This window comes from Barbatula barbatula, assembly GCF_947034865.1.
Source record: "Barbatula barbatula genome assembly, chromosome: 23".
Classification (NCBI taxonomy): Eukaryota; Metazoa; Chordata; class Actinopteri; order Cypriniformes; family Nemacheilidae; genus Barbatula; species Barbatula barbatula.
Genome location: NC_136786.1, coordinates 1,271,905 through 1,290,119, shown reverse-complemented (window position 1 = coordinate 1,290,119; position 18,215 = coordinate 1,271,905). Strand labels below are relative to the sequence as shown.

The 18,215-nt window shown below is 43.9% G+C and overlaps 1 protein-coding gene across 1 annotated transcript in view; it reads left to right on the top strand.

Moving 5' to 3' along the window:
- Positions 1–4,864: 4,864 nt before the first annotated feature.
- Positions 4,865–18,215, top strand: part of kcnh2b (potassium voltage-gated channel, subfamily H (eag-related), member 2b) — a gene marked incomplete at its 3' end in the record, with an annotated part of 110,163 nt that continues 96,812 nt past the window's right edge. The window contains exon 1 of the mRNA XM_079487596.1: positions 4,865–5,036. Within this exon, the coding sequence (XP_079343722.1) occupies positions 4,880–5,036 (157 nt within the window). The 5' untranslated portion in view covers positions 4,865–4,879. The remainder of the gene's footprint in view (positions 5,037–18,215) is intronic.

Below are 18,215 nucleotides of genomic sequence, written 5' to 3'. Positions count from 1 at the left end.
GCTCGTCCCTCTGGCCGAGATGTACTCCGGGTTTTACAGCCCGTATTTTATTGTCCCCAAGAAAAGTGGCGGGCTGCGCCCCATCTTGGACCTGCGTACCCTGAACAAGCACCTACACAAGCTGCCGTTCAGGATGCTAACGCAGAAGCGCATTCTGACGTCCGTCAGGCGTCAGGATTGGTTCATGGCGATCGACCTGAAGGACGCATACTTCCATGTGTCCATCCTCCCTCGTCACCGGCCGTTCCTACGGTTCGCTTTCGAGGGACAGGCATATCAGTATCGCGTCCTCCCATTTGGTCTGTCCCTGTCTCCTCGAGTCTTTACGAAGGTCGTGGAGGCCGCCCTCACTCCCCTCAGGGAGCAGGGGGTGCGCATACTCAACTATCTCGACGACTGGCTCATCTTGGCGCACTCGCGAGATCTGTTGTGTACACACAGGGACCTGGTGCTCCGGCACCTAGACCATTTGGGGTTACAGGTCAACCGTGAGAAGAGCAAGTTCTCCCCTGTGCAGAGCATCCTCTTCCTCGGTATGGAACTCGACTCTGTCTCCATGACTGCACGTCTTTCTTCCGAGCGTGCCCAGTCAGTGCTGACCTGCCTGAGGAACTTCAGGCAGCAGCCAGCGGTCCCGCTGAAACTTTTTCAGAGGCTCCTGGGACACATGGCGTCCTCGGCGGGGGTGGTCCCCCTCGGGTTGATGCACATGAGACCGCTACAGCACTGGCTACAGAGCAGAGTTCCTTGGAGTGCGTGGCACACCGGCAACAGGCGCGTCGCGATCACGCCCTTCTGCCGGCGCACCCTAACCCCATGGTCTTCAATGTCCTTTTTTCGGACAGGGGTCCCTCTTGGGCAGGTTTCGAGGCGCGTCGTGGTGACGACAGACGCCTCCCTGCAGCGTTGGGGTGCTGTGTGCAACGGGCACGCAGTGTCGGGTCTCTGGACGGGCCCCCGCCTGCGCTGGCATATCAATCGCCTAGAGTTGTTGGCGGTGCTGCTTGCACTGAGGAGGTTCCGCCCCCTCGTGCAGGACAAGCACGTGCTGGTCCGGTCGGACAGCACGACTGCCGTGGAATATATCAACCGACAGGGTGGTATTCGTTCACGGCAGCTATCGCAACTCGCCCGACGCCTCCTCCTGTGGAGCCAGCAGGTGACGAAGTCTCTGTTAGCCACGCACATCCCGGGCGACCTGAACCAGACAGCCGATGCGCTCTCTCGTCAGTCCACGCCCCGCGGAGAGTAGCGGCTCCACCCCCGCGCAGTCCAGCTCATTTGGGTGCAGTTCGGGCAGGCACATGTGGACCTGTTCGCCTCCCTGGACACCACCCATTGCCCGCTTTGGTACTCCCTGACCGAGGGCCCCCTCGGCACGGATGCCCTGGCGCACAGCTGGCCGCGGGACAAGCGGAAGTACGCCTTCCCCCCAGTGAGCCTCATTGCACACGTCTTGTGCAACGTCAGGGAAGAGGAGCATCAAGTGCTACTAGTTGCGCCTTACTGGCCCAACCGGACTTTGTTCTCGGAGCTAATGCTCCTGACGACAACTCCCCCCTGGCCGATTCCCCTGACGAAGGACCTTCTTTCTCAGGGGAAGGGCACGTTGTGGCGTCCGAGACCAGACCTCTGGAACCTCCATGTCTGGCTCCTGGACGGGACGAGGAGATCCTGAGTGGTCTACCCCCAGCGGTGGTAGAGACCATTGTTCAGGCTAGGGCCCCGGCCACAAGGCGGTTATACGCATTTAAGTGGCGCCTCTTCTCGTCCTGGTGTTCTTCTCGTGGAGAAGACCCACAGATATGCTCGATCGGGAGCGTGCTGTCCTTCCTGCAGTCGAGACTCGAGAACAATCTCTCCCCTTCCACGCTGAAAGTGTATGTAGCCGCAATTGCCGCTCATCACGAACCAGTTAGTGGGAAGTCTCTGGGACAGCACGACCTGGTCATTAGGTTCCTAAGGGGCACGAGAAGGCTGAATCCGGCCCGTCCACGCTCCGTTCCCTCTTGGGACCTCAATGTGGTCCAGGCGGGCCTCCAGAGGCCCCCCTTCGAGCCCCTCGGAGATGCCGCTCTTTCTCATCTCTCGATGAAGACGGCTCTCCTAGTGGCGCTCGCTTCCATCAAGAGGGTAGGGGACCTACAAGCATTTTCCGTGGCCACGGATTGCCTAGAGTTCGGGCCTGGTCAATCTCACGTTATCCTGAGACCCCGGCCTGGCTACGTGCCCAAAGTTCCCACCACTCCCTTTCGGGACCAGGTGGTGAACCTGCAGGCGCTCCCTTCTGGGGAGGAAGACCCAACCCCTTCCGTGTTGTGTCCAGTGCGCGCTGCGCCTCTGCTTGCACAGCACGCAGAGCTTTAGGAGCTCTGAGCAGCTTTTTTGTCTGTTTTGGGGGGTCAGCACAAGGGAGGGCTGTCTCCAAACAGAGGTTGGCGCACTGGATCGTGGACGCCATCAATGGCTTACCGATCACAGGATCTCCCGTGCCCGCTTGCAGTGAGGGCACACTCCACCAGGGGTGTGGCCTCCTCGTGGGCACTGGCTCAGAGCGCCCCTCTGGCAGACGTATGTAGAGCTGCGGGTTGGGCTACGCCCAGCACCTTCGCGAGGTTCTACAGCCTCCGCGTGGAACCGGTATTAGCCAGAGTCTTACGAAGCACCGCCAGGTAAGTCCGGCAGCCGGTGGGCGTACGCCTGCGATAGCGCCCCTCCATAGGTGAGACGCGGCGCTATCTAGCCTCCCCTCTTCCCCCCACGTGGGTGAAGAGTAGGCATTCCATCCATCACTAAGCACTCCTCGGCGGCGGGCCCGGCCCTGCCTCCCTTGGCCTGTTTCTGAGCTCTAGCAGTGACTCAAACAAGGCCTAGTGCTCCACACGTAGTAACCCCCCCACAGGGCGGTTCCGTCTGTTGTCTTCTCATGAATGGCTCTCAATCGATGGCCCATGACCTCTCCCAGGTGTACTTCACCTGCTCGCGACACCCTCTCGTGTCTGCATGTCTCCCACGTGCTCTCCCCTACCCGGTGAGACCGTGTGTGAATCTCCACTAAAGCTCCTCCCTGCGGTAGGAAGTGGTTTCCGTAGCGCTTTCCCTCAGGGGGGAATGACGCTTCCCAGTGGCCCTTACGGTGCCGGGCGCCTTCTTGCTGTTAAGAGAACTAGGCCGCCGTCCGTGACGGCCGGTGGAAGGGGCTCCCATCTTTTTAGGAAAGCTCTGGACATCTTCCCTTCCACTGGAAGGTTGCAATTCATGCTAAAGCGCTCACGTCTGACACGCCCAGGCCAGTCAGCGTCGCTTCGCGAGGAATTGTGACGCGGCACAGCGCTGTGGCGTTTTCCGAGGAACCCCATTCTGTCGACACAACGTCGAGAGACCGACAGAAAGGGAACGTCTCGGTTACGTATGTAACCTCCGTTCCCTGATGGAGGGAACGAGACGTTGTGTCCTTCATGCCACAACACTGGCCGCCCGCTGCAGCAGTCGGGGCAAGATCCTCAGGCTCCTCAGCACAAAAGGTGAATGAATGCGGCACGCCGGCTCCCTTTTATACCCGGATATCCGGGGGCGGAGTCCGGCATGCAAATTTCATTCGCCAATTTTCATTGGCCTGTTCAAGTCAGTCAGAGAAGGTAGGTTCTCAAGTCAAACCCCATTCTGTGGACACAACGTCTCGTTCCCTCCATCAGGGAACGGAGGTTACATACGTAACCGAGACGTTTTCAGGATTGTCACATCCACAACGGCACATATTCAGACTCATTAATGGGCAAGTGGAAAATAAAATAAAGTAACTATTTCATGTCATATAAAGAGGCGTCCCTTCTCCATTCGTTGGGTATTATTGCTTCAGGTTTGTGCATTTTAATTCACATATATCCTATAAAGTTTGTCTTCTAAGTTGTCCTTTTTTGTCACATCCATAACGCATTTTCTATTTAAAAAAATAGAAAATCTGTTCATAGACTGACATTTTTCTGATGTTTAGACTCTATCAATAAGGGCTTAGTCACATATAAACATATGGTTCCATATATTCATAACAAATACATTCTCTGATCATTTCTGTGTCATGTCCATAACGCTGGAATTTTGCCCACATTCAGTCTGTGCTAGTCTGCAGATTTGATCGCGTAGTGTGTGATCCCGTTTTTCTCTGCAAACTTTCAAAAAGTCTGCAAGTGTGGTGTCAAGGATTTTTTTTAATCTGTTCAGATTTTAAAAGTCGTGTAGTGTGTTCCAGTCTTTGAATTCATTTCTTTCCTTTGTCCCTTCATGCTTTTAAATGTCATACAGTTTTTGAGTCTCTTTCTGTCCCTTGCTTTTAAAAAGCCTGCTACCTCTGAGCACTAACATTTTCCTTTAGATTACTTCATTTAAGTTATTCAAGAATTATATAATTTAAGCATAGCTATTATTACTTAGCTAACATTTTATTTAGAAAGAACATTTTATCATCCAAACACTATTAGAACAGGCTTAGGCGTTTTCTTCTTTTGTTCACACATAAAACTACTGTATGTACACTCTCACAGAATGAAAGGTAACTCTGTCTGCTGCTATGATTGTGTTTTTTCTCAGTTATGACTCTCAGTTGATTTTGCAGTCATGAGAGATGATGGTTCTGTCTAGAACATTCTGAAAATGAAGCCGCAGATCAAAGCTCTTGTTTTTCAGGTGTTTTCTTCTGTTGAAAGGAACAGATGGCGGCAGCTCTGAAGTCCAACCTAAAAACACCTCAAATTTGTTGCTGGCCAAACATCAAAACGACCTCAACGTTCTCTTTTTCTCTTTCACAGGCAGAAAATTCATCATAGCCAATGCTCGAGTGGAGAACTGCGCCATCATCTTCTGTAACGATGGCTTCTGTCACATGTGCGGTTACACGCGTGCTGAGATCATGCAGAAGCCATGCACCTGTAACTTTCTCTACGGGTCGCACACTAAGAGACTGGCGATCGCGCAGATGGCGCAGGCGCTTCTTGGCTCTGAGGAGAGGAAGGTGGAGATCGCGCTATACAGGAAGGACGGTAGGACAAACCCAGATGATTATTAAACCTAAAAAAACAGTTACTTTGTTTGTTCCAGTTGTTTGCTTTAAGACATAATCTTTCATTTGTTTTTAATGCAGAATTTGTGAAGCTAGTCTTTTTTAGAGTTGAGGTCGGAAAGTTGGTCCACTTTTAAGTAGTTTTGAGTCTAGTGGTATTTTCTCTGGCAATGTCAGATTCTTTAAAAATAACAATTTGAAGCCATCAATCAAACCCACCAGATGAATTCAAATTCACCAGATGAATTCAAATTTAATTTGAAGTGTAGCACGCCCACCGTGCGACTGGTGATGCAGCAGTAAATATGTTTTCTGTATGAAAAGAAACGAGGAGAAACCCAGTTATACTTCACTCTTTACATCACCACATTTCACAATCTCTCTGGTATGTACAGATACTTGTAAAGTTTAGCAAACCACTGTAAATAAATCTACAATTATATAAACATTTGAACTGTATTAGCGATCATTAAACAAACAATAATATTTCTAAACACCAACAAAATATATCATAACATACATAAACCAATTAACACAATAAACATTCGTCTGGGTCTTCAGTGTTTTAAAAGGCTTTTCTCTTTAGATATTAGATTCGGTCTTACTCACACACGTACGAGTAAATGCCATTCCCATAAACCTCAATACGATCTCTTTGTAACCGTATAACTCGATGTGAAACATAGTCGCTAATGTTTTATGTCCTTAGTGATAAGTTTCACCCACCTGTATGAAAGGAAACAAGGAGAGACACAGTTGTGCTGCTTAATATCGTGGAGTCGCTTTCGTCAAGTCAAGTCAGCTTTATTTATATAGCGCTTTTTACAATTTTCATTGTTACAAAGCAGCTGTACAAGAAAACATTGACTATAAGTAAAACATAAAAGGTTATGGAAGTCAAAACACAGGTCAAATATCAGACACACAATAAATTCCTACATGCAGTTTTAATTAAATAAGACTATCAAATTCTAGCAGCCCCCCCTGCCAGGCAAACAGTGGCGAGGAACCCAAAACTCCATTCGAGGAGAAAAAAAACCTCAGAGGGAAACCAGGCCTAACCAGGGGATTCCAGTTCCCCTCTGGCAAAAACTGCTGCCTCTGCACAAGCTCGACAGTGCTTGCACAACAAGGAAAAAAAGTTAGATTTAAAATTATCATTAATAATCTAATAGCGGCTGAAGTTTTGTAGAGTCGCAACGTCCTTCGTCCAGTTTTATCATTCGTAATGCTCTCTTCTTCGCGACTCACCCTTAACCCCACAGTCAATGCAGCATCTCTCCCTACTGTCTCCGGACAGTACTACACATCATAATAACATTCATTTCAACAATATTACAAATTCCCAGACGAACACAAATACTTATTGCCATTTCTGTGACTACACGAACAGGGTTTCACACTCTCCCAACAAAATTGATGTCTTAAATAACACTGACCCATTTACTCTAATATAAAATGAATGATTGTGTTACTGTGAAAATACTGAAGTATTATAGTCTTGTGCTCCTCTAGAGTAACCTGCTAACTGCTGTGCTGACAACATCTGAGCTACTCCTATCCCAGCAGTCCGTTGATAATTGGGTTGGCCCAATGAGGGATAAGTAAAGACTCTTGTAGGTTCCCTCTCTCTAGCTGGATCTTCTCACATATCCATCTCTTGCAGCTTGTTCCATAGGACCATCCACTTGTCTTTCTCTCTCCACAAGTATCATCTCCTCTTGTCCCTCCTTCATCAATTCAGTTTCTCGTGCAGCAGATGAGTCAATCAATTAAAAAGTTGCCTTTAGATATAGAGAGAGAATACTTACCAGAGCCAGAGTAATCTCCCCATCCGTGACAACTTCATTCTCACTCTGTCTCCTTTCTCCTCTTTTATCCGAAGCTAGCTTGTATGCGTCAGCCATCCATTGAGCCCACTTTCCAGCGTAATCTTGAGGTGAGTATTGGTAATCTTTTTCTCTGAAACCAAACAACAGGTTGACAGGCCAGCGGGGATGTCTTCCATACAAAAGGAAGAATGGAGAGAATCCTGTCGCCTCATGCTTAGTACAGTTGTACATGTGTACTACCTTTGGAAGGTAATCTTTCCATAGGTATTTTTCCTTATCCTCCAGCGTCCTCAACATGTTTAGCAAGGTATGATTGAAATGTTCCGCTCGGTTTGCTTGGGGGTGACAAGGTGTTGTTCTTGAATTGCTGACACCCATCTACCGCTGCAGAATCTTATTGAGCTGGTTCTCGTATTCGCGTCCGTGGTTGTAAGGAAGCTGGCAAGGGTACCCAAACCTTGGAATGTAATAGTTGAAAATCCTTTCAGCCACCGGCAGCCCAGATTTGTCTTTCGTCTGGTACGCCTGGGCGAATCTGGTAAAATTGTCCACCACCACCAGAATATACTCGTATCCGCCTCTACTTCTTTCCAAATGCAGATAGTCGATGGACACTAAGTCCAATGGACAGTTAGAGGTAAGACTTCCTATGGAAGCTCTGATTCTCCCCACTGGTTTCTTCTGTTATAAACATCGACACTGTTAAGTGACATACTGCTCAATCTCTTTTTATATGAAAGGCCAGTATAACCTGCTCCTCACTAGGCCTAGCACTCGTTCCATCCCTACATGTCCCATGTCATTGTGTAACTGTTTCAAGACCACTTGCTTAGACTTCTTTGGAAGAACAAGTTGAGATCTGTGTTTGGTTTACGATAGAGCAGCCCCTCTGGCAGGTCCAGTTTTCTCCACTCATACAACAGTCTTTTGAAACCTCTTTTCTCAGTTTTCTTCATGTCAGGCGTCGATTCTCAAACACATTCCTTTAACTCTATCACCTTGCCAACAGCAGGATCTTCCCTCTGGGCGATTCTCAACTCCAAGCAGTCAAGCATCATTAGACTTCCTCCAAGCTGACACTCAATCTCCTCTTGTTGTGCATTAAGAGCTGCGATCCAGGTGACATCATTCTCTATTTCAGCTTAAGAAAACATGTTGATATCGAGGGGGCATCGGAAAAGTGTGTCCTCATCCACGGATCACTTTCCCCGGTCTGTAGCGAATGTCGAATCTGAAATCCCACAGTGTGGAGCTTGGCCGTCTTAAGGACATACATCAATTGATTGTTGTCTGTGATGATTGTAAAGTGTGGCACTTAGAACAAGTAATTGCAGAACTTTTCACAAACCGCCCATTTGAGTCCCAGGAACTCAAGCTTTCGGGAGTGGTGTCCGTAGCTTTTCTCGGTGGGAGTCAATGTCCTGGAGCCATAGCTATGACTCAGAGCCTGTCTGCTTGCTGTTGATAGACCACAGCCCGAGACCCAGTTCAGACGCATCGCACCAACTATCGCGGCTTCCTTATTGGAGGAACAGGGAGGTTTCAGGCCAGACTGAAGCACCTGCGACCAGGTCATCAGGCTCGTTAACAACATCGAGGCTGGATTTCAAAGAAAGGAGAACATGGCCAGCGCATTTGTGGACCTGTCATCACCATACGACATAATCTGGTGAAATGGTTTGGCCTCCCATGTTTTTTTAAGTGGTGCAAGAAGACAATCAAACTCCTCGCAGCACTACTCGCTGACCGAAAGATCCACGTCTCTCTCTATGGAAAGTGCAGCCAACAATGAACTGTGAATAACGGCTTGCTGCAGGGAATAGTCCTCGCACCCACACTTTTCAACCTCTCAGCGACATATCTCCAACCACCTACACTAAGCTCATCTACGCTGATGACATTGCGCTTCCGCACACGGTTGAGATCTAAAAACAGTTGGAACACTACTTACCAATGACCTAAAGAGTTTAGAGGAGTATTTTCACACCTGGAAACTATGACCCAACCCCTCAAAAAACGTGATCTGCACACATCACCTCGACAACTGCAACGCAAGCATTGATGTAAACTTGTGTGGTCAGATGTGTGCAAAAGATGGAAAACCTGAAATACCTTGGCGTCACAATCGACCGCACACTCACCTACAAAGCTCACATCGAGCAATCTAAACAAAAACTGAAGGCTCGTGTCAAAATCATTAGGAAGTTAGCCGGTACAACATGGGGTGCCGGAGCACACATTCTTCGCACTGCGACAATTGCGTTGTTATACTCTATGGCAGAGTACTGTGCTCCTGTCTGGAGCTCAAGTGCTCACACAAAAAACATTGATGTGCAGCTCAAAGCCGCAATGCGCACAGTGACTGTGTGCCTAAAATCAACAAAGCTAGAGTGGCTATCGGTTCTGTCAAATATTGCCCCTACTGAAATTCGCTGTGATGAAATATCATCCCGATACTTCAAACAGATCACTGAGACTGACAACAACACCCGTAGGACTATCTCTGACCACCCGAACAAAAGACTTAAGTCCCGAAAGTTACCATGGGACAAGGCTAAGGCCTTAAAGAACTATCAAGGTCAAACCAACAATGCAACCAGCATTGCAATCAGTTTGGGACATTGTCAACATACCTAACAGTAGCCTTGTACTCAACCCCACCATCATGCAACTGGGATCAGATCTTCCCCGCTGAAAATGGGTTGCACTCAACAGAATACGCACAGCACAAGGAAGATGGGCTAAAACCCTCCATAGCTGGAAAATGAAGGTAAATCAGTTTTGCGAATGTGGCAAAATACAATCAATGGACCACATCTCGAATCACTGTGCTCTACTGCCAGTAACTGGTGGACTTACTTCAATCCACAACCTCACACCGGAAGCAGCTAATTGGCTTTGCAATCGATATTGATGTCTAAACACCTCAACATACACATGAAATCAACATAGTCGCTAATTTTTCATGTCCTTAGTGATCAGTTTCACCCACCTGTATGAAAAGAAGAGACACACAAGGAGAGACAGAGTTGTGCTGCTTAATATCGTGGCGTTGCTTTCGTAATGCTCTCCTCTTCGCGACTCACCCTTAACCCCACAGTCAACGCAGCATCTCCCCCTACTGTCTCTGGACGGTACTACTGTACTACACATTATTAGGCATAATAACATTCATTTCAACGATATTACAAATTACACAGACTATCTCATAGATATGACCAGAAAAAAGACAAATACTTAATACCATTTCTGTGACTACCCGAACAGGGTAGAATTGGAAGTTTATTTCATATGTTTGGTTTCAATATCTGCCTTCTCAGATTTGTGGATTTTGCCTTGTGTAGTTTTTCACTGGGAATTTGGCAGTCGAACATCTTTTTGTACGCTGAAATGATATTACTTGCTCAACACTTGCTCTCGTTCGAGTTTCCTGGTGTTTGTTGTTGTGATTTACTCTGAAATGGTAGGAATCTATAATTGTACGAAAACTCAAAGCCAGAGCGACTTAGATTTTTACAGTCTGTCATTACTTTGTACTGTTTGAGCTCATTGTTTTACTCTCTGACAGCAGTCATTCATCAATACGGACACGAAATAATCATTTAGAGAGAGAACATTAACTGAGAGTGAGACGTAAGCTCAGAGAGAGTTTGTACAGGATCATGTTTGCTTCCAGGCAGCTGATAGTTGACGTTCCTTCCGACTGGACATCATCACTTCACCAATCATAGTTTCCACTGTTTATACGTTCAGCCGTGTGTTTGGTGTTCATCTGGTGCCCGGCGTACTTCTGCCCTGCGCTGACTAAAGACATTAGTATACCTTGAAATGTACAGTTAAATGTATAATAATGACTCTCTCTGTGGTTGGACATTAGATGGTCAATGTTTCTCTTATTGACTGGATTGATAACGCTTAACTTTGAAAAGTGACTAGAAACATGATGTTGTCCAGTCATGACATATTAAGTAACACAAAGCCCAAACACCCTTAATCATTCATCACAATGGGTAAAAACAAAGAATCCAGTTCTGACGTGCAGCAAAAGATTTTCGAGCTACACAAAATAGTGGGTTTTAAAAGGAAATGGTTAAAACAGTATAAATTCCCATTTCCAACATCAGGGCATTAATTAAGTGTCAATGGACTTGTTGCAAAGAGTTGTTGCCAATCTGCCTAAAAGAGAACGTGTGTCTATATTGTTTTGGGACACTGGTCAAGAAACAAATCTTCTGCTCTCATGCCGAAACCAAACTCCACCAAAGTAATCTGCCATCCTGGAACTTTAACCAGGACTGAGCTCTATATGAAATCAAAGAGTTGTTTTGGCAGCAATAACATAAGACGGGTTTTGTACACACGGGGATGTCCATAGTTAAATATACCACCAGATCTTTATTGTTGTGTACCTACTTTCATACCTGAGGTCCTGGAAATCTTGTTCAGATACATGGCATCATGTTTGATATCAAATACCAACAGATATAAAAATCAAAACCTGACCTGCTCTGCTCAAAATATTGTAATGGGTCGGGGTTATAGCTTCCATCAGCACACTGGTTCAAAACAAACATCAGAATCAACAACAAATCTGTCCCTGAACGCAAAATCAAGACCCTGCCACAGCCATAACAGTTCCCTGATCTGAACACTATAGAAAATGAGCGAGATGAACTGAACATTAGAGAGCACCAACATTTGAAGGATCTGGAGAATGTTTTTTATGGAGGAATGGACACGGGTTACTCTCAATGTATTCTCAAACCTCATCAGACTAAAAAGAAAACACTCACAGCTGTTTTTCTTATAAATTGAGGTTGTGGAGTGTATTAAACACACGGGTGCCAATAATTGTTTCCAAGATGTATGGAAGAAAAAAGATTTTTTAGAATGTGATATTCCCCGTCTTCAAATAGTTTTCCTTCAATGAAATGTTGACATTTTTATAGATTTTTTAAATTAAAGATCAAAACGAGAAACAATGCAGATTTATTTTTACAGCCTTTGCTCATATTTACCAAGGGTGCCAATAATAGTGGAGGGCACTGTAGCTCATTGTATTTTTTTCAGCCTGTTAATGATAGTTGTAGTATCTCCAGATGCTGTGTAGCTCCTCTATATTGTGCTTATTATAGTACACATATTTTATAGTATAAGTATAGAGCTTCATGTATTTTTTTTTTTACAATATTATGATTTTCTCTTTGAAGGGAGTTGTATCTTTTGTTTCTGTTAGCTACTGACTCCGATGCTGTCATCTATCAAAAACACACACACACTCATCAGACCTCTTTTTCAACACTACACACTCAGATTAGGCCCAGATGACTTCACACACACTTTGATTCTCATGTATAATTCAGGTGGAAAAAACACATCGCTCCACAGCTCCAGAAGTGGGGATTCCGATCTTTCCTCATGAGGAGAGGGAAGCGGAGTTCTCTCTCTCTCTTCCCGTTCTCGTGCCGGTGCGATCATTCATCTGGCGGCCCGTGCGCTGGCATTAGCCTTCAGTGTGATGAATGGCTCGCTTCTGCTCTCTATTGTCTGTCTCTGATCTGACCGATACTTCATCAATCACTACGAGTTTTAACTCAACTCCGTTTACATTAGGCATGAGAGAGAGAAAGTGCAAGAAGCTAATGCGTGAAAGCCAGACGAGTCGAGGAGAGTACAACCCTGCGCTTCACGTAGGGCACCGGTTACCAAATCCTCTTCATCCACTCCACCTGATGTTACATAAGAAACCTTTCGTTTTTCTGACGGTTTTTCTAGTAGGCGTGAGGTCATCTTTGAGACGTTGGCAGATGCTTGTAGTTTCTAACGTTTTAAACCAATTTACAGATAAACAGTTAAAGCAGTGCTCTTTTAATCTGAACCTAGAACAGTATTCGTTCCACTTTCATGACCTCAGTGATGTCTTTTTAGCAGCTTTGTGATTTAATCTGTTGGTTGCGAATGATCTAAAAAAAAGCCTTTTTCATTTCCTTAAGTAATGCGGTAAAGATTATCATGTACATATGGCTGTTGTCACTGTATGAGCACCAGATCTTTAGATTCAATAGGTGATATACTCAACACTTATATCTCGCGTATTAAAAAGAACCCACATTGACTGGTATAGAAGGGCCTTGTGACTCCTGAATCCTGTTTACAGTACTTCACACATGAGTAATATTTTTGGGTAATTCTTTGAACGGTCTATCTGACGGATCATTGATGTTCCACTCATGTCTGTAGTCCACACAAACCATTGCTTAATGTGACGATTAAAGGAATAATTCACTCGGATATAAACGGTCTCTCATAATCTACCATATTTACCCTAGTGTCATCTCAGATGTGCAGCACAGTGGTGCTCGGAAGTTTACATACACATTGCAGAATCTGGAAAATATATTATTTTTTAATTTAAGAAATATTTGTGGCTTTCTTTTGGAAACCTCGGATGTCCAGAGTCACAGTTTTTCAGGAAGTTTAAAAAATACTGTATTTTTAAAATGATAAAATTCTGTGTTGTCAAAGTTGACAAGCACTTTTTAACAGTTTTTAATGGTCGGCAGTCTTTGTTTCGCAAAACCTAGTGAAGGGTGACTAATAATAATAATGATTTATGGCAAAGATAAAAATCACAAAATATGGAGATACAAGATTTCAGTCCAAATTTGTTTTCAATTTAGTGTTGTGCTGAACAGGCAATTTCATCACAGATGTTTATATAAAGTCCACAGCACAAAATAATAACAAAATTAACAATAATAATATTATTATTGATAATGGTATTTACATGAAAACAATAATAATACAATAAATATTAACACGAAAACTATAATTTTTGTCCAAGTAACATAGTATTAAGAATCAGGTCAATGTACTTTGAACTGGGTTATTTTTATAAATTCAGTTATTATTTTGTGTTAACAACAATATGTAAATATGTAAATTAAAAACAAACCTTCATTCTCAAAATTCATCTTTCTGTCATGATTCTCGTGGTGAGACACGGACAGAGGACCCAGGTGCAGACAGCCGGTAACAAGGGGTTAACATATTTAATAAATAATAAAACAAACACCCACGAGGGGGTAACATAACAAAACATGGATACAATAACATGACAGGATTAAGACTAACTACACTTAAACAAGACTCAAATAAACTTTAAACATTAACTACGAAACTACACATAACTGAACTAGACTGACAGGAACTCACCACACAACCACAATGAACCAGCACGAGACAGAAGACACAAGGGCATTAAATAAGGGAGCAAATCAAGAGAGGAACAGGTGAAGGGCATTGATCAATAACGAGGGTAATGAGAGGATGGGTACAGAGACGAGACCGGAGAGAGTGTATGGAAGGCCATAAGAACAATAATTGTCTCTCTACATTAAACATGAGGTTCTGTCATGATCCTGCCACTTAACTAAGAGAAACATGACATGATGCCATAGAATCATGACACTTTCCTTCAATTTTCAACATTTTCCTGATTCTGTAAGGTGTATGTAAACTTTTGAGCACAACTGTTTCTTCAGTTAACATCATCATGATGTCAGTCATGTTATATTCTTATATGGAAGTGAACGTAAACCTGTTTAATTTGTAAATATAGTTGATTGTAAATACAATTCTGTTATAATTTGAAAGTTGATCTAATTCTGTTAAAAATTCTGTTAAAAGGAGCTCACAAGCAAAGACCCTTACGAGGCAGGTCCTGTTGAATATGACTTGGACCTCATTCAGCATGACACAGTTATTGATTGGATCTGACCTTCAGCGTCCAGAATTGGCGACTAATCAAATGTGAATAGAGTTATTAAGAGGCCAGGAGAGCATCTATTGTGAGACGTGAAGAGCTTACACAAGCAGTTTCTGTGCTATTGTTGAATGAGAAAGCCCAAGCGAACGCTGACATCTCTAGAGAGCGTCCGCTCTGACAACAAGCATGTATCATACCATCCATGTAAAACTCCCGCCGCCTCTCGTGGGTCTCACCTGACCTTTACTATTCCTAGAAAGAAATCACTTTCCCCGTCACGTTTCTTGTGCAACTGTCTTCTTCTCTCTTAGATGTGTAAGTGGGTTTGGATGTAACTCTTCACGGCTGTGGTTTGCTCATGTTGTGTTTGTATCTGACTGTTAATTTGTGCTTTCAGTTGTACCGTGTCTGTTCGTTTCTATACATTGTTTTCTGATGTTTATCTATTTTACCTGAGCCTGTTACCGTCCATTAGAAGCTTTAGCTGAAACGGTTCTCAGACTGACAGAAAATCTGAGGGATCAGAGAAAAAGAGAAAAGATCAGACTTTAGATTTAGAGCTTTAGAGCAGATCCCCGCAGCATCAGTGTCTTCACGCTGAGCACAGGAGAAGAAGACCAACCCCCGGAGATGTCTGTATAATCCACTTAAAACTGGAAGAGAAAACACAACTGGTCCTTTAGAAGGTTTTACAGACACAGTGTTATGAACTCTTCACTTTGTGTGAAAATGACTTTATTATGAATTATCATGAATTTGTGATTGCTGGATGTAGAAGATTGATTCATAGTTTAGAAAAGAATCAATCAATGTGAATTACATTCATTTACATTATATTTAAATTTGCATGAATTTTTGCCTTTTTAGACACTTACACACAAACACACACATACTCATACACACCTTTATACAATCTCACAAACACGCCCTCATACCACTATTATATGTGCGCACACACACACACACGTGAGGTTTCTATACATTGTGGGGACATTCCATAAGCTTAATGATTTTTATACTCGACAAACTTTATATTCTATTGCCTTCCCCTAACCATCACAGAAAACTTTCTGCAGTTTTACATTTCCAAATAAACTGCATTTTGTATGTTTACTAATCCATTTGAATTGTGGGGACCGGCCATGGGTCATACACACACACACACAAATACAAACCATTCTCACATGCACACAAACACACATTGACGTAATTATTTCTATACTGTACAAACTGTATACGTTATCCCCTAAACCTAAAGATCATAGAAAACATTTTGCATTATTAGATTTACACTAAATATCGTTCTGTACAATTTATAACCTTTTATGGCCGTGGGGAGCAGAATTGAGTCTCAATGACTCGGTGTGCATTCAGGTTCAGCTCCCCACGGGTTCTCATCATAGTCTTGGTAAGATATTTTGAATGGTTGTTAGTGTGGTTGCTAGGGTCTTCTGGGTGGCTATTACAAACTGGCTGAAACCCAACATGAAAGCGTGTGTTTGTCTCTCTTGATGTTTTAGATGTAGCTTTAGGCAGCCCATGTCCCTCTCTTTTTAATAAATGAAACACATCCGTGTGTCGCTATACTGTATGTGAAATCCCTATCCTGGTGTTTATTTGAATATGGAAAAATATCCTGAGCGAAGTCAAACAGTGTGAAGAGCACAGCTTCAGTGAGGTTTCTGTCAGCGTCAGGTGTGATGTTCAGACACAACGCTCCCACAATCCCACTGAAACATGTTTCTGGCACCATTGTCGCTCTCAGCTGCTATCATGCAAATCAGATGCAAGTTTCTCAACTCTTTTTATACAAGAATGAAACATCTTTCGTTGTGTTCTATGAGATGCGCTGCCGTTTGTAAGTGACTCAGCAGTTTTATTACACAGAATTTAGAGCGACCTTTAAAGGGATATGTCTGGACAGACTTGTCGTGAGTTTTTTACCTCAAGTGATGTGATAGTGACCCGTGTACCTTGACTCCTAGACAATATGTTAGAAATAGATAAGTCATTGTATAGTTGTGTATTTGTTCAAAGAAACCGCGATGACCCTGAACTGTGTCTGGAGTTTCTTAGAAACAATCCGCATGTTTTATCGATTGGAAGATTCTGATCCTCTAGACAGCTTCAAATCTCATTTACAAACATACATGTCATCCTAATTTATAATCTGTGGAACAACACCGGAGAGTCATACGTGTGCTGTTTTAAGTTAATGGTTCGTGTAGCTTTAGTCTCATAGATGTAATCAGATCTTCATCGTTATGATTCTATAGTGGAGTTGAGTGTATTGTACACGTAAACACTAAACTCGCGGTCACACTTGACTTTTCCTTCCATTGACTTCTATTCATAGGCATGCAAATGCGACAGACCAGAAACACAAGCCCGTCAGAAGATATTTTGCTGCGTAGCAAAGTTTAAGTTTGGTGAAGTCTGACCTGCAATTCACATCACGTGAGAGCATGAGACCAATATAAGATCAAAACATCACAGCGTGACCTCTCAGTACAGAAATTTGAAAGGAGAAGGAATCGCTCCCGACCATTTTCACAGCACCGCCCGAAAGAATTTTGCATGTTCAAAGTGTAGTCTGACCGCGGCATAACACAGGTGTGTTCTTCATATGACAGACTATACTGTAGCGATCGCTTCACGCAGGTCTGCATCAGTTGCTTGGAGACCCATCTGAAGATTACATCATTAACACGAGACATGAGAATAAATATGACAGATGCATCTTTCTCAGTCGTCTGTTTAAAGGCTGATTTTATTTGACTCAGTACATATGTTTTCTAGTAAATGTGTTTCAGACTGTCAGTTTAGCAGGGAAACATTATCATGACCCTAAACACAGTAACATACGACTTGATTTATATGATGCAAGTTGTGTGAAAACATGGCAGAGAACATCTCTCTCTCTCTCTCTGGTGCCGAGCGGGTCTTTTGTGTCTGAGAGAGAGAAATTCATATGTTTGTTATTTCTGTCGGCCTGTATTTATAGATTCTCTTCTCTCAGCTTTAGGTCACAGCAGACCTGACCGTTGATGTGTCTGTGGTTCAGCGCATCTTTTTCTACCCTGCATTGTCCTGACTACAATAGACACTGTTGTGCCCTGCATGATGAAATATATGCCATGGTCAGATCGGTGTGTTTTTTTTGGCGTTGCATCGACCAGCTGAAATTGGAATTGTATAGTAATTCAAAACAATCATACTTGTGGGTACGTGTTTTTAACTAAATGATACGCATGAAACGTTTATTCTTTTGAGTCTGATTAACTCATCGGTTTGATGTCTTTGGTCAGTGAGTTTGTTGGCGTTGAGTTTGTTAGTCCTTAGATTTGTTATGCTGTTTTTAAATGTAAGAACACAATGCATTCCTCATCTTTAGACATATACGACCAGAAGCCCGTACTCATGGGGTTCCTTATTAATCATATAATTCCTGAAGTTTCCACGCATGTAAACATTACGCAATACACACACATGTTATACACGGCAGATATCTGCTCGGTTCAGACACGATAGCCATCTGCTGCAGGAATCCTGTTACCTT